The sequence below is a fragment of the Carassius carassius genome, chromosome 26 (genome assembly GCF_963082965.1).
Source record: "Carassius carassius chromosome 26, fCarCar2.1, whole genome shotgun sequence".
NCBI lineage: Eukaryota > Metazoa > Chordata > Actinopteri > Cypriniformes > Cyprinidae > Carassius > Carassius carassius.
Window position 1 is genome coordinate 18,683,463 of NC_081780.1, and position 17,353 is coordinate 18,700,815.

Genomic DNA, 17,353 nt, shown 5'->3' on the forward strand with positions numbered 1-17,353 from the left:
GGGGGAGGGTGATCTTGATGCCGGCCCAACCACAATGTACTCAAAATTATGAATTTGACAAAGAATTTGACTAGGCTATAAGATTTACAATCCTCCCCATACAATCTTTGGCATGAAATGGTCTACTTACAGCAATAAATTCACAATTTGAACATTCTTGTTTCCTTTATTTTATTTCATTTTATTTATTTTTTAAATCCAAGGTGAAGCATCCATATTCACTTTCATTATAGTTGTTAAAGTCTCATGCAGTTATCAACAAAGTCAAAATCATTTCAGTGTTATGCAAAACACCCCACCGTTCATCATGTATCACTGGTTAGGACAAAAACTCTGATTAAGTATCTTGTTAGGACACGTGAGAGACACGTGTTGGTTGATACTGGCCTTGCTTAGTTGTAAGCCATTTTCTTTGGCTGCGCAAATATAAATCATGTAACTGGTAGTATTGTCTAAAATGTAAGTTAATGGATATGATTTCTTGTTTATTGAACTCTTGGATAAATGCAATATCCCATTCCCAATCATTCTGCTCATCTGAATATCAGCACTCTTTTCCATGTGATTTTGGTTAAATAATTGCCACTTTTTGTTACTTTCTCCAACAGCTGCTCAAATAGGAATGAGCATCTTGCAAGTGAAGTTTAGATGCCAAACACCTCTTCCCCATTTCCCATTACTCCTTCATTTTAGTTAATCTACTCTGATCAAACCTAATTTGATCGAGTCAATTGGGTGGGGATTTCTTGTCCACATCAGATAATCACTTCTCTTGATTTAGTCCTATGGGTCAGTGTGCTGTGTTCACAGCATAAATCATTTGGTTCGGCTTGGTAGGACAAGACGCAAATAGCAATAGTATGTTTTAATACTTTCCACCTGAGCCAACAGGGACAACATGCCACGAAAACAGGGTCACAACAGAAGGGCTATTGGCTGCTCTGCAGCCAGCTAAGTGAAAGTTGTGCTGTCATTATGAAATGCAACAAGGCCTTAAGATTTAATTTGGAAGTTAATGGAGCAAGGTCAAAGTGCGCATAGCATTGCATCTTTAATGTCTGACGGCTCTCTTCCCAGCATCCCTTTATCTTGTCCCTGGAACAGCCCTCACTCTTTCCATATATAAAAGATTTGCCAGCGAGTGAGTGTGTAATTGCTGGTCGCCAGAGAGTTGGGTTTCTGCCATGCTCATCTTCATCAGGCTACCTGGATTACTGTCGCATTATTTCCAAATTTCCCCCTTGTAAGGATGGCACATGTCGACCTTAATCAGGCTGCTCTTAGATCTGGCACTGTCATGGTGTTTTACATCATATTCTCCCCTGTAATAAAGTTGGGGATCTAAATCAATCAGGCGAAACCTTTTTGCACTCTTTTCTTCGCCGGCACGCTGAACCAGGTTGCATGCTTGGTCACTCTCCTGTCCCGAACAGAGGTTACAGTACCTCTTGCAGTACTAATGAGGCTGGGGGTTTAGAACATGCGGCTGCTGGGAAGGTCTGAGCCCAGACCTGTGGTGTAGTGATCAGGGTACATGATGCCGCAGACGCTTGACGCTCCGACACCTTTGTTCACGGTACATGTTCGTTCTGCCTTCGTCGCCATATGGCTTCTCTCAGTCAGGGTACATCTAGGGCATGTTTGTCAGAGCCCACAGCGGCCCACTGACATGACAGGCATTCCCTGCAGGAAGCTGCCCCCGAACATCAGTGAGAGAGGCCAAAGGGCTTCTGACCTCGCAGCTGTGAGCTGTCCATCCCATCTTCGCTTACATCGGCACAGTGTGTCCATGTACACCCAGATGTTCGGATACAGATGCACCGCTCAGGTGCTGAGGTCATGCTTACACAACACCTGCTTTTTTGTTATGGAAGCACTGCCTTTGAAAGCCACTGGTGGGAATAATGCCAGTAATGAATGCCCAGAGGAAAAGAGAAAGAACTGCATCACATACCTGTTTCGAGTTTGGAAATGCATCAAAAAGTCGCGTGCCTCATCTAACTGAATGGTTGTTTTATAGAAAATGTGGTCAAAGTGGCTTACTTGGTGGTTATGAATTTTTTTTTAATGAAAACTATGATGAAATTTTTTTGTTGATGAGCTTTATTTCCATGACAAGACAGCATTAAGTTCAATGAACAATAACTGTGACTATATCAACATGGAAAGTAATTTGACGATAAAAGATGAGACTAAAATTGATAAAAAATAAATAAAACCAAAATCTCTTTATTTTCGTCAAAAAAGAGGCAAAATATTTTTGCCGACTGCTGTACACACCCCTACTACGCAAGCTTTCATGTATTCTGTTGCCAGATATCATGAGTTGAAAAATCCCAAAATCAGAGCTTCTCTGTTTCTAACTGGTATTTGCTTAGTTTTTGCAATCTGGCCACCATGCGCATGGATTCGCTCATCATTGCAGAGGCGCCAATGATGATCTGAAACACCAACAAACAAGTAAGATGGGTTTGAGCGATCTCCATGTGAGATGTTCGGCTTAAATGAATATGTCATTCAGCAAGTCTGTGTTCTACCATTAGATTCAACTATATTGTTTGCGATTGTGGTTATTGAATAAATACATTTACTCAACCACTGTTGTTTTAATGATTGTGTTTTGGAAATATTGCGATTACTATTAGGAATTTCACTGCTCTAATATTTTTTTGATTGTTTTACCAGTTGTCATAATGTAGACAGAGAGAGTGCATAAGTCTTTTATATTAATTAATATGATAGATATCCTATGATAAATCTGTACAGTTGGTGAGGTAAAATAAACTATGTATGAGTCGTAATTGTTTTGATTTGTGCTTATTGGTGAAAGTGCAAAACCAAAAATGTATTTCTCAGATGACAACAATTAGCCTATAATTTTGAGCAAAAATCAGTTTTTTTAATCAGTTTTACTATTATACAGCATGATATAAAATGTTCTTCATTGACTAAAACTATTAAGTCGCTGGGGTATATTTTTTAGCAATAACCAAAACACATTGTATTGGTCAAAATTATTGATTTTTCTTCTATGCCAAAAATCATTAGGCTATCAAGTAAAGATCATGTTCCATGAAGATATTTTGTACATTTCCTATATCCTATATTCCTTTATCAAATCTTAATTTTTGATTAGTAATATGGATTGCTAAGAATTCATTTGGACAACTTCAAAGGCAATGTTCTCAGTATTTTGATTGTTTTGCACCCTTAGATTCCAGATTTTCAAATAATTGTATATTGGCCAAATATTGTTCAATCCTAATGAACCATACATCAATGGAAAGCTTATTTATTCATCTTTCAGACTTTTTCTTTTTAATTTGTTCATCTTGTTTGTACATTCTGTTTGGTGATATGTGCTTTGTAAATTAGGACTTAAACGAATTATGTTTGGTAAATGGTCACTTATTCTGATGTAATAAATTGAATCAGAAGACTAAAACCTTAAAACAAATTAGCTCACAAAAATGTTTGGTTAAAATTGCATTATTATTATTATTTTTTTATTATTATTATTATTATCATTATTATTATTATTATATTTGCCTTTTTACATTTAAAATTCTGGGTTTGGAAAGAAAAAAAATACTGCAAAGCTGGGCTGTAAAAATATATTCTTGATATGGATCTGGATCCCGCATTATTTCAACCATGAACGTTAATAAGCATATGCAATGGAATCAGTATTGCCTACTTAGCAAAACATTGCTAAATCACATCTGGCTGACTTTCCAGCTTCGTTGTGTGTGAATCAACATTATACATGGTGTAAAGCTTGAGAAAATGAAGTTGCTTTGCTTACAGACTGTGAAAAGCGAAAATGACTTTTTGTGAAAGTGCTGCAGAGTTTGACTGAAATAACACATAATGGCTAATGATACTGGTATTCGCACATATGTAATTTAAATGTCAGTGCTATAGATGGACCTTTGGTTTTATTGTCATGGAAACTTTGCACTGGGCGTTGCTGTCATGTAATCTAAAGAGCAAAGAAACCATTTTTTTTTTAGACTGAGAACAACTCTGCAGACTGAAAACCTGATATTACAACACCAGTGTGCCTGACGTGAGTCTATGAGGTCTTTTTATGTCCCTTGGCTGCATGACGCGCATGCAGATGTAGTTTCATGCATAACCCCATGCATTTTGTCATGGTTCATTTTTGTCAAACCTTTGCTTGTAGTGCAATGTTGAATTTTACAATGAAGAACTTCATGTTTTTCGCAGTTAGTTCGCTGTCTCTTGCACTCAGTCAAAAAATAAAATCTCTGGTTCTGTGAAGTCATTGTGACAGATCAAGCTTTCGAACAGCTTCATTGATTTCTTTCACATTTCCGTTACCACCAGGCCCTAAACGGCCTGCCAATTTCCTCACCACAGAGTTGATCCTAGGCTTTAATTATCTGACTGCTTTTCAAAAGAGCCGCAAGTGCTTTTTTATAGGATTTTCACACCATAACCACCTTCAAGATATAGCCATTTCCACTTCCTGTTCTCATAATTACATGCTGTGGTAAAGCGCATCAGCCTCTAAGAACTTTTAGCCACAGTTCTTACCAAAGTGATTCCCAATAAATGTCTAAACAATTATGATATGATTTGTTAAAGATGAAGTAACTTTCAAATCAAAGTACATTTATTTTAGTATTTTATTTTTATGAATATAATTTGTATATAATATTTCATTTTATTATATAGGACAAATAACTACCTACTGGCAGCCAAATGTGTAAGGACTTTGTTGTACTTTCAGTTTGAGAAATCCGGACTCTCCGGACTCTCCAGCCTACTGACAAAATACGCACGGTCACAAAAAATGGGAAGCACGCGGATGCCTGCGCACACTCTCCGATGGCGATATTTACGTCATGCATACCACAGCGGACACTAGCAGACTCGCGCACGTGGAAAGTATAACAAAGGCTTAACATCTACCAAAAATATTGCTAGTGGTTAGAGAGTTTGACTCCTAACCCTAGGGTTGTGGGTTCGAATCTCGGGCCGGCAATACCACGACTTAGGTGCCCTTGAGCAAGGCACTGAACCCCCAGCTGCTCCCTGGGCACCGCAGCATAAATGGCTGCCCACTGCTCCGGGTGTGTGTTCACAGTGTGTGTGTGTGTGTTCACTGCTCTGTGTGTGTGTGTTCACTGCTCTGTGTGTGTGCACTTTGGATTGGTTAAATGTAGAGCACGAATTCTGAGTATGGGTCAACATACTTGGCTGAATGTCACGTCACTCACTTTAATTAATTATTTTATTTTTTATTTATGTATTTATTTATTTATTGTGATGATGACCCCACAGTAATTTGAACAAGCTACCATTTTTTTGTTTTACTTTTACACTTCCCTAAACACTTCATAAATTACATTTTACAGGACAGTCAGGTGGTGTCTTGCCAAAAATGTTTCCTTGTGGATTTGATTCCAATGCACAAGAACGCTGATGTTACCCATGCATGAGTTCTGTGATCAATGACCATGCCCGACATCCCGATCTGCTGAAGTTTCATTGTTCTCAAGCTGCACTTTCATTTTTCAATGTCTTTAAACTGGCTTGGAAATAGGAGTGTGCTCACAATTGAAATTAATACACCGATCACAGCAAGATAAATGATAACAGATAATATAGGCAAGAAGTTACCTTATATGAAGAATAGAAAATGAGAAAATGAGTATAAGGAAAGAGAAGGGCAAAGATATCTGTGAATCTATTATTTTCTGGGGTCAACTTTACTTAATATACATGTCTTTCCCATGTTATTGGCAGATCACATCTGCAAAACATGCATGGGAGAAAAAAGTTTATGCGCAGTTTAATTATACACCGCATGAAGAGTCTGGAATAAAGTTTTTTTTTTTTTTTTTTTTGAAGGAACAAAAAAAAAAAAGTTCTCACCTTGCTGCTCGAGCCATTACTTTATAATTATAAATGGTGGGAGAAATAAAAATGGAAAAGAAAATCAATTAATACTTACTTTCAAAAGTAGCAAGATCAAAAGTGACATTAAAGATTTCTAATTTTACAAAAGGTTTCTATTTCAAATTAATTCTGAAACCTGTATCACGGTTTCCACAAAAAAAAAAAGAAAGAAAAAATAATAATCAAAATTATGGAGCCAAAACTCTTTTTCAACATTAACGAAAATAAAAAGAATTAAGCACCAAAGCAGCGTATCCATAAATTATCCTTCATTCTTCATATAAATGCAGACTTCGTGAGCACAGGAGACTTCTTTCAGTCAGTCAGTCAATCAACATTTTGACTGCTAATTACTTCAAATTTGTAAACTTCTATCGTCAAATTGCTCTCTCAGGGTGTAGTATAAAATGCATCATGTTTGGCCAGGTTAATATTATGCATAATTGATATATGTAAATGAGATAGTCATTTTTGGTGGATTTTTTCTTTTAGTGGATAAACGACTTTGCATCTCCTTTGACTTCTGAATATTGAGGAATCTTTCTTCCTGTCTCTCTCTCTCTCTCTCTCTCTCTCTCTCTCTCTCTCTCTCTCTCTCGCTTCACTCTCATTAGGAAACCAAACACACTATTGTCACCGAACGCTTTCAATTCGTTCGAGGGCTTGTACTAATTAGCAGTCGTATTAGACGATAGCCCATAAGAGTTGTTTAACGCTAAAACAATTCTGTTCGTCAGAAGCGCCCCAGAACGTGAACACTGTTTCCTCTTATCTCCTCTGTTTTGTATGAATACATTGAGGTTCATCAGCATGCAAATTGCTCAAGGTGAATTTATTTATGTAAATGAGGACACAATGTGGGCTTTTTTCACACAAATCATTTAAGGTTAGAAAAGACACATTAACATTTCAGGTGAGGCGGTTCAGAGGCTCCTTAGAAAATTAGAAAGAAAAAATGTTGATAACCTAAATGACACCTGATGTCGCTTTTCTTTTGGGGGAATTCTTTACAAACGCTGCTTTGAACATCGAATTTGCTCTTCTGATCCCAACAGAAAAACCTCAACTCGTATAAAACACAGCTATTTGATTCATTTTTGTTGTTATTTCTTCTTTTGGACACCTTAAAATGATAGTTCATCCTCGTATTGTTGAAAGCAATGCCACTTTCCTTCTCCTTTGAGACACAAAAGGAAATATTTTGAACAATGAAACTTTCATTGTATGGATCAAAAAATTTAAGAAAAAATAGAGAGACACTTCTCAAAATATCTTCTTTAAGATATTTTAGCAGAAGAAAGCAAATTCTGCAGGTTTGGAATGGCATGAGGGTGCAAAAATAATGACAGATTTTTCATTAGAGTTTAACTTTCCCTTTAAAGCCTTTGATTTCTTTTCGCAGCTTCCTTGTGCACAGTCTTTTTTTTTTCACTGCTGAACATGAAAGTATCTTGGGCTGGACTTGTCCAATTCAGATTTTTTGCTAAAATAGATTATTTTACCTCCTCTCATGAGCTTCAAACATTGTCCGAATGAGATACTGGTGTGAATAGGCAGCATTTCTGATAGGGATGTATCGATCTGATACTCAGTATCGGTATCGGCTCCGATATTGCCATTTTCAACTGGACCAGGAATCGATCAGATGAGACCGATCCAAATTCGATAGTGTGTATGCTATTCTGTGTTATTGTTAACCTCCACGAAAGGCACAACAACATTATAAAGCACCATAACATTTCTATGCACTATATTTCAAGTGTTCTGGAGCCGTTCCATAGTTTAATGTGATGCATAGATGAATATTTAAGTCAAGTTCACGTAAACTCCAACGGCTACTCTAACAAGTAAACAGCTGTCTGTCATCCTCCAATCAGTGTTTAAATCTGCGTGTCGCGTTCAGTTACTACAGTCAAAATGATTAAACTCTCTTGTAGGCGCACAATAACTGAGATTTAAAACTGTTAAAAGATATGGTTTGATAAACTATTGCACAGATATAATAAAATTTTCCACTAACCTAGTTTTATAAGTTTATAATAGTTATAGTGTTTTTTTTTTTTGTCATATTATAATAATATATTTTTCATTTTGTTATTTTTCATTAAAATGAAGGTTTCTATATTTAGGAGATTGTGTTTAACACACACGAGAGTGATGATCAGGTCAACCCACAGAAGTATAGAAAATCGACATTTATTTATTTATTTTTTTAAACTGCCCTCCTATCTGATCAGTTTGGAATTGGCCGATACTCATAATTTTTGGGATCGGATCAATTCTGAAAAAATGGTTTTGTTGCATCCCTTATTTCTTGATCTGGAATGTCCATTTTAAATAAGAATATAATACTAATAATAATAATATATTATTATTATTATTATTATCATCATCATCATCATAAGTACACACATACAATCATGCATAAATACATAAATAAATGCATAAAGAAAGATCAATAAAGCTGCGGGTGGTCAGTGTCAAATTTTGTGTAAATTATGAAGGTGAGGGGAGGACAAAAATAACATTTTAGATTGACAAATATAGCATTTTAGTTGCTGTTTTGTGCTGCCAAGGCCTCTTGTAAATGTTTGCATTATTGCCTGTTTTCCATTTGCTTAGCATGAGTCAACCCCTTGACTGAAGATATAGATGTGAAATAATGTCAGATTAAAAGCAGTGCACTTGAAACTCTAAACATTGATCCCTTTGGACTTGTGGCTTTTGACTTATGGCTTACGAACAAGCACAGGAAGTAGCTTTCTGCCGTGATGATAAATGCCATCTCTACAATCTCAGGAGAGTGACAGCGCATTGACAATGGCCTCTGTCAACTGTCACACATCAAGATCTGTTCTTAAATTCATTGTGCATTCGAAGTGAGACAATGAATTAATAATCCACACACACACACACACACACACACATATTCAGAGAATGTTACCGTTAAGACGTAAAAAGTTGCGTCGTCCAAATTTAAAGGGATTATTGGCAAAAAATATTCAAGTTTTGTTGTTATTTATGCACCAGGAACTTGTTCCAATTCTGATTTATTTACTTGCATTGCATCTTTTCCATAAAATATTAAATTTTAGAATATTATTACTTTCCAAAGTCAAAAATTGAATAAATTTGCTGTGGTTTTGTAAGTGTTGTTATTATTTTAAAATGTCTTTATAGTTCTTATAGCCCCCCCCCCCTTGATTTCAGTTTAAACTGACCTTGATTTCAGTTTAAATTTTATTATGAGTTGATGATAATAACCTGGCTCTGCCTGTATAAGTGATATACAGATACGGCTGTTGTTATCTCACAGAAGGTGGGTGTTGTAGACGACCCCCCCCCCCAGGTTTCTGAGCAGGTTTTGGCTGGAAATTCAGCGAGGGCGAGACAGAGGGTCAGTACAGATGTAATTATGGGATGGATGGGTGGGGGCAGAAGTCGAGCAGAAGTCCATTGCTCAGCAGAATTGTGGCAAACAGCTCACTTGTCTTCCTGTGAACTCTGACCTCTTCCTTTTCCCCATCCCCCTCAAAACCTTCATGTGTTTTACTGCATTGAAGGTGGAAAAGGGCTGCAAGTGAATGTGTTCTCTTTGCTGACATTACAAATTCTGATAATAGATCTGAAAGGCTTATTCTACCATATTTTACATTTTTATTATAGGATTAAGGGTAACTGAAATTATATTTTCTGTCAAAGTTATACCTGCAAGTTGTGCAAGGGTTTGGGATGTGAATATTTTCAATTTAGTGTCCTAGGCAATGAACACCGTGTGTGTTTTTGCCATGATAATGAAAAAAAAAAAACAATAAAAGCTATATGAGCAATATCACATTCGTAGTCATTCATTATTGTTCTACATCACCATGGCTGTGATTCGAACTTGGAACATGATGTAAAACTAGTTTTATTAAGTTTTATTTGATTGTGATTTTATCATCATGTCCAGCCTTATCTGCCACCGACCCCTTAATTAGGTTAAAATGAGGGTGATTTATATTTGCAGCGCTAATAAGCAAAATTGATGTGTTTGTTTTCGTCAGTCTGTCGGATCTGTGTCTTGGCAGTGAGATGTATTCAGCGTTAATGAGGATAAGTTGTTTATTCAGGAGAGCTGGATGTGAGAATGACACTGTCAAGGCAAGCGTGAGGTTTGACAGGAGATGATCTTCGACGTGGATGTGTGTGTGTGCAACTTCTTTTTCAGTATATCTTTTTCAGTTTAGTTTTTTTTTTTTTTCATCTCTATTTATGTATTTCCTCTGAAATTACTTAACTTTAAGATGTTGTTGTTGTTTATTTTTACAGAAATAAAATAAGACTTTTCAAGTAAGGTTTCAAGCCTTTGAAATAAATAAATACATGGATGCTAGGGATGTCAATTAGCAATCATTTCCATGATCGATCATCGTTTAAATTAACAATCAATTAATCGATTAATCGTTAACCTTATTTACATGTCAGCAACAACTTTAGAAATATATTAACTGAGGAAAATGGTGATGTATTCAATACGTATTTTACCCTCTGTATGCACGAGTCCCTCAATTGTCCTTAAAAGATGGATTTCAAAATCATAATTAAAAAAATGTTGTGGATCATCCTCGAAACTACAGGCAGTATTTAGATTCAAGGGTATGCAATCTTTTGAACGGGGTCATTTTCCTAAATGAAGTGATTAGTTTGTCTTGTGGAGTAAAATCTGTTATGTGAAATAGCTTATTCAGGACAGTACTAAATAAAAAAATAAGTAAATATATATTTATATATATATATTAGAGCTGAAACGATTCCTCGAGTAACTCGATTACAATAAATTATCAAGGCAAATTCCTCTACCTCGAAGCCTCTTTTAATTTATTTAATTTATTTTAGGTTCTTTCGCGATGATTTTTTAATGTGACACAACGCGTTTACATACATTACACCCACAAAGCGGAAGGAGACACAAGCACTGCGTCCAAAGCGGTCCAAAGTCGCATACTGCAAGGAGTCAGCAGTGTTTTGATTTGAGGGCACGGGCAAACGTGAATGTCGTGGCGTGTGTCCATTGCAAGATAAAGCTGGCATACCACAACAAGGGCCCTGTGATTTCCGCGATGCAGAAAATGCAGACGGAATCGCGGAATCCAGTCATAAAAATGGATTTTACAGTTTAACGCGGAATGGCATGGAATTTGCCAAATTTTGAATGAATTAATCAAAAATAGGTCATTGCACTTACATCAAATCACGATATGGACTAATATCTGTAAATATTAAGTCGGAACAGTCTATTTAAATATGAATCCTGGATGTCTCTGTTAATGAATGTGTCTCTGTTCATGAATGGAGCTGAAGCGCGAATTCCTTTATCACACATACTGAAGCACGCGTGACGCTCACGGTAATTTCAGCGTCTGCTGTCTCACTAAATAAAGACGTGAACACATGAACAACATCTCCAGATCTGCAGAGTCTCTTCATGAACATTTGACCGTTTGATTTGAGTAAAACTAGCATCACTTCACATACACAGAAATGTAAATGTACGTCAATCAGTCAAAATAAAAGTCCGGCTAAAGACTATTGTTCAGCAGAATGTACATAGCCTACTACTAAAAAAATATATAACATTATTTTTTTAAGGTTTAATCTCACAACATTTCTTCCATGTTTTATTTTTAATAGTAAATTCCCTTTGTTAACCAAAAAGTTAAGTTAATTTTCAATAATTACAAGATAAATTAAATTAATGTTTTATGTGTTTAATGTTTAATGTGCATCTCAGAAAATGCTTTATTTAAAACCCCAACTGAATGTCACTTAAATGCACTTAATTCATCTGTCAACTTTATTGTCACATTACAAGTACAGACAGAGAAACAATGGGTAATAATTAAATGTTTATTTTTGATGTGTGCATTGCATTCTATGCATTTAAAAAATAAAAATATTTTATTTTCTAAAAAAGGAAACTTATTTTTTCATTTTAAGAGACCCAGGAGTCTTATTTTCTCTTGCATAATTAATATTACACTTTAATTAAGCAAAAACACTTTTTATCCGATTAATCGATGGAATTTTTGGTAGAATACTCGATTACTAAAATATTCGATAGCTACAGCCCTAATATATATATATATATATATATATATATATATATATATATATATAGGGCTGTCAGTAAATTGAATCTAATTACATGATGTAGCAATTAATCAGTCTAACTGATTGCAAACTAAATTTGGTTGTAAAAAAAAAATAAATATAATTTAAAGCTATTGTTGTTTTAAATGAGAAAGTATGAGCAAAATGATTCAACATTAAACTTTTTACACATAAATGTTTAGGCTAAAATTTGAATAAATGATGACAATGATAATTTAACTATCCCCTTAATGTTTATATTTAGTATCAATTATCGAAATAAGAAACTAAAATCATCTCGGAATTTCATCAGAAATATCTTCATTTGTGTTCCGAAGATGATCTAAGGTGTTACGGTTTTGGAAGAACATTAGAGGGAGTAATTTATGACAGATTTTTAATTTTTGGGTGAACTATCCTTTTAATTATTATATGTAATTATATTATATAGGCTATTGGGAATATTCAATATATCACCCACAGCTCCCAACCAAAACCTGTCATGCGTGTGATGGTCATCACAATGCCATCTTTGTCAGGAGGTGAATGAAGATGCCTATGTTTCTGCAGGGACACGCAGTCATGCATGTTACACACTCTACCCATCAGTAGCGCGTCCGTGTTGATTAAAGAGACGGACATAAATAAAGCTGCTGTTTCCTCTCAACATGCTCAGACATTGGGATGACAGCTGAGTAATTACCTCATGCTTACATGACAGCATGGAGCGCATGATGGCTTGGACGGAGAAATTCTTTATGGCTTTATTAGGGTGTTATGTCTTACGCCCTGCAGGCTGTCATCTGTGAACCGTGTCTGCTGTCTGTGTGCGAGAAAGCGGCGAGGAGAATAAGTGTTATTGTTTTTGTTGTGTCCGTTGAGTGGCTGTCATTTATTGTTTGGTCGCAATTTTACTGAAGAGAATATAATGTTTCTTTAATTGTTTGTGATGGATGAATGGGGTGATTGACGTCAGGGTGGTGATTTGTTGTACTATTTTTGTTTTTTTTAACAGAGACGGTACATTGCCACATGCAGCAGTATGAGGTGGAGTATTTGCAGTTCGCCTTCCGCTGGATGAACAACCTGCTCATGAGAGAACTTCCTCTGCGCTGCACCATTCGACTGTGGGACACTTATCAGGTAAAAGAGACTCTCAACAGTCTCCGATGTGGTTAGTTACATAAATAAAAAAAGCATTTCCTTTATTTCCTGGGTTGTCTTAATAAGTATCTGAAGTCCTGTAGAATTATGCTGTTCTGGGGGGGTGTTTACAAGACATTTTTATAACATAGCTAGACAGTGCAACAGAATTCTGGGGTCTCGAAATGTGTTTTTAATCATCAGTTTTGGCTGGGACACTCATTTTTTTATACGGTATCCACAATGTCTTCATGAAGACGTATTGCTGTAGTGACAGTCCTGTAATAAGGAATTATTAGAACTAGCATTTCTGAAAACTAAGGTTTTGCTGTCTGAAAGCTAAAGCACTGCACACTATTTAAAGACATTAACATTAACAAAGAAATCAATAATAAACGGATATGTAATAAAATAGTTATTCAGATGCAGGCTTTATTAAATGGATTCATTGAACAAATCGAATTAAATTGAAATTTGATACTTTAAAATATCAAGGATTTTCAGCTAATTCAAACGTAGGACTGTTCTTCATACAAAGCTGTTGCATGATCCACTGAAATACTTTAATTAATGGAGTAATTAAATGAATAAAGCCCCATTCACACCAAGAATGATATCTATAAAGATAATGTTTGTATCATTCATCAGCCGAAAAAAAACAAAGTAAGAAAAAACTGAAAGTGATTCCATTGATATCGTTTCTCTTTAACATTAAAACTGTGGTGTAGACTATACTATTCTTTAATATTGAGAATGATTTTTAGAACTGTATCTTTTATCTTTTTATTTATTGTCCTTGGTGTGAACTGGCCTTTACTCATTAAAATAATCGAACTCTTATGTAAATCAAATCTAAATGCAAAAATGTTAACTAAAAATCATATTTAGTATTTTCTTCTTCTCAATAACCATTGACCTAATTGAAAAACAGTTCTTGGAACCATTATAATCACAAAAATGAATTGTGGTTAGTTAATTTAACACATTTGTACTAACATTCTCTGTTCTTTGAATAGCTTTGAATATTGTCCTTTTTGGACAACTAAGGGCAAAATTGTGAATCATTTTTGTAGACCACTTTTATGATACTTTTATGTGGCTTTTGGGGGGCATTTTGGAACTTGAAAATGAAATTTACTTCCATTATATTGAAAAGAGCAGGCAGGATTTGTGTGCCACTGTGGAAAGAAAATCATAAATCTGGATAAATATAGGCTTGAGTAAATAATTACAAAATAAATTACACCAGAACTATGTACCTGGTTTTATATAAGAAAAAAAAATCTTATAATGATATATCACTATTTCAATGACACCAAGCGAACCATTGACAGTAAGAATTAAAGATAATTTCAATGCATCTACCATAATATAAGCTTATATATGCAATAATTGTATATATAAGCTGACGTTTCTGATTGCAGTTGCTTCACATTTAGGTTTTTCTAGGTTTAACGAGGATTAATCTTAAAAACACAGCCAGGAACCTCAGAGGTGTTGCTTACATCTGTACATCTGTTGCTTACTTATGGAAGACTTCCAGGCGGTTCTTGATGACGTTCGGTCCAACGGGCTGCCATTTCTGAGTCAATGCAATGGGTCTGACATTTCTGTGCACTTAGCTCAAAATAGTGTGAAAATTATGCTTAATTCTTACTTTGAAGGAATTTAGAATTTCTGTCAAGGTAATTGTGAAAGGCCATTATATGCTTCCTGTCATCAGCAGACGCTTACTGTATTAAATGTCAGTTTCCTTCCATCTCTACAGGAAGAGGAAATAGAGGAAATGCTTTCAACAGCTGACTGTCCGTTTATTCTACTTGACTAATTTGGATTTTACACAGATTGTAACCATTGCCGATAGACAGTTTGCATGCTTTGTTTGCCTATGTGTTACTCACTGGGGACATTGGATTCTTTCTGACAACACCAGCCACGTCACTGATGCGTGTTGATGTGTATGTTAGCTCGGAGGGCACCACAAAAACACTCACTTGTTAGGCCAGTCACAAGTCAGTAAGACTAGGATATTGCTTAACATGCACTATTGATTGTTTCTTCCATTAAAGAGATGCTGTTTGGGTGCAGAGCAAATATGGTACATTAAAAATGTTTTTTTTTTTTTGGAAGTTCAACTGAATTTCATTGGTGAAGGCTCGTTTTTAGTCAGGTTATGATTGGAGGCATCCTGAGTTGCTTTCAGATATTGATTTTGCCAGCTGAGCAAACAGTGATAGCAAGGGCAAGAGGAGATAACTGCTGCAGGATTTACAGCAACAACCCATGATTATTTTAGTGCTTTATTGATGCTTGAGGTCACTTTAACGTTTTTCTTTTTTTAATGTTTTTTGACCGGGTTTCCACTGATTTGAGTCGAACAGTGATGTAACTGATTTGCTACATAACCTGCCTACAAATGAACATACCACACTCTGTTTTTTATGACTATTACTTCACATTTCAAAGATATAATTTATCATCCAAAGTAAAAAAAAAATCTAGTTAAAAAAAACAACTGCCACTTTGAATGTTTCATTTAATTTTAGAAGTTATTTATTTTTATTTCAAGAAAAGTGTCATTTTTTTGTGCAGTATCCATCAAGTAAAAATGTATAATATTTTTCTATACACCTTGAATACATGTGCATATCTTAATCATTTTGAAACAATAATAAACAAAAAATATATTGTTATATATTATTATTATACACTACCATTCAATAGTTTGGAGAAAATTCTTTAAGGGCTGTTAAATTGATCAAAAGTGACAGAAAACAGTTTTTAACACTGGTAATAATAAGACACATTATTAATAATTTAGAAAGGTAGAGCAGAGCCCCAAGATAAAGAGCCAAAGAACATTGTGCCAAAGCGATAGTCTTCATTTATCCTTTCCTTGACCACTTTTAAAAATCAAATCTGGGACATTCAAACTGACCAATCAGCAGATTACAGCTTCCCCCGTCTGTATTAAAGGTGGGACATTCAACATCTCTTTGCCTTTAGGAATAACAATTGTCCCTTTTGTAAGGAAGGGGGGCTGGGGCATAAAAAATCAAATTTGTGCTCGCTGAAGAAACTATGCTGCTTCTGAGCCATCGATAACACCAGTCACTGGTTAGTGACCAACTTGTAAACGGAGCGATGTGAAGCCAGTTTTTTTTTTTTGTGCCAACCCAGAACTGCCTTTTTGTAGAAATGCATTTAATGGTTGGGCATTGTAAATGTGTTGGTATAACAGGTCAGTGTGGATAGGCATAAGCATGAGAGAACTGACTGCTAGCGCTTCTTTCATAAGCGTTTGCAACCGATGCAGAAGTTTCACAGGCTTTTAGCTCTTACTTGAAACCTTTGGATGACTTTCCTTTGTATATATTCAAACTGAGCAGGGCAAATGCTGTTATTCAAAGAGAAGTGAACCAAGCTCATCTGTCTTTGAAATGAAAGGTGATGTGTGCCCTTCTGAAGTCTTCAAGATGTGACATTTCCAATGCGTAAACTCGTGTGCATTGACCTGTTACTGCTATTGTGATCATGGCGTCGTACCCTGCTGTTACCTCGGCCAAAATCTTTTCTCACGCTTCCATCAAATCACTGGGCCATTTCACTCATGTTTGGCCAGAAGCTATGAAAGCCTTGCTGTCAGGGCTGTGAGCTTGCTTGAAAGTGCTCGCTCAGAGAGAGATGAACCCAGCTCAGTATTCTTTGAACTCACAGAAAGGGCCGTGGATGGAGGACTTCAGGAAATCTTGTTTTGTGGAGTGGATTGACTTCAGACAGAACGTAATCATGGAAACTTTCTGACTTGAGCTTGTCAAAGTCAATTTTATAGGTGATGTGTAGTTGAAATAAAAAATTCCAGTTTATTCCTTCCTGGAGAAGTGCAAACACTAGGAATGCGTGATATTGTGTATATCGTGTGTGTGTGTGTGTGTATATGTATATATATATATATATATATATATATATATATATATATATATATATATATATATATTTATTTATCAGATCTCAAAATTAAAGTAGTTTTTTCATATACTGTGCAGTATAGTGTTATATAGTATAATGTATATTATACTATGTACATATAATAACAGTATAGTGCCTTGTATATTTTAAAATAATTGATTCTACTATTTAGTGATTTTTA

General features: G+C 35.4%; 1 protein-coding gene across 4 annotated transcripts in view; it reads left to right on the forward strand.

The window, feature by feature from the left end:
- Positions 1-17,353, forward strand: part of tbc1d22a (TBC1 domain family, member 22a) — a 146,602-nt gene that overhangs the window by 94,865 nt on the left and 34,384 nt on the right. For all 4 annotated transcript variants that reach the window (XM_059511502.1, XM_059511504.1, XM_059511503.1 and 1 more), the window contains one exon: positions 13,076-13,203. In XM_059511502.1, coding sequence (XP_059367485.1) covers positions 13,076-13,203 — 128 coding nt within the window. The remainder of the gene's footprint in view (positions 1-13,075; positions 13,204-17,353) is intronic.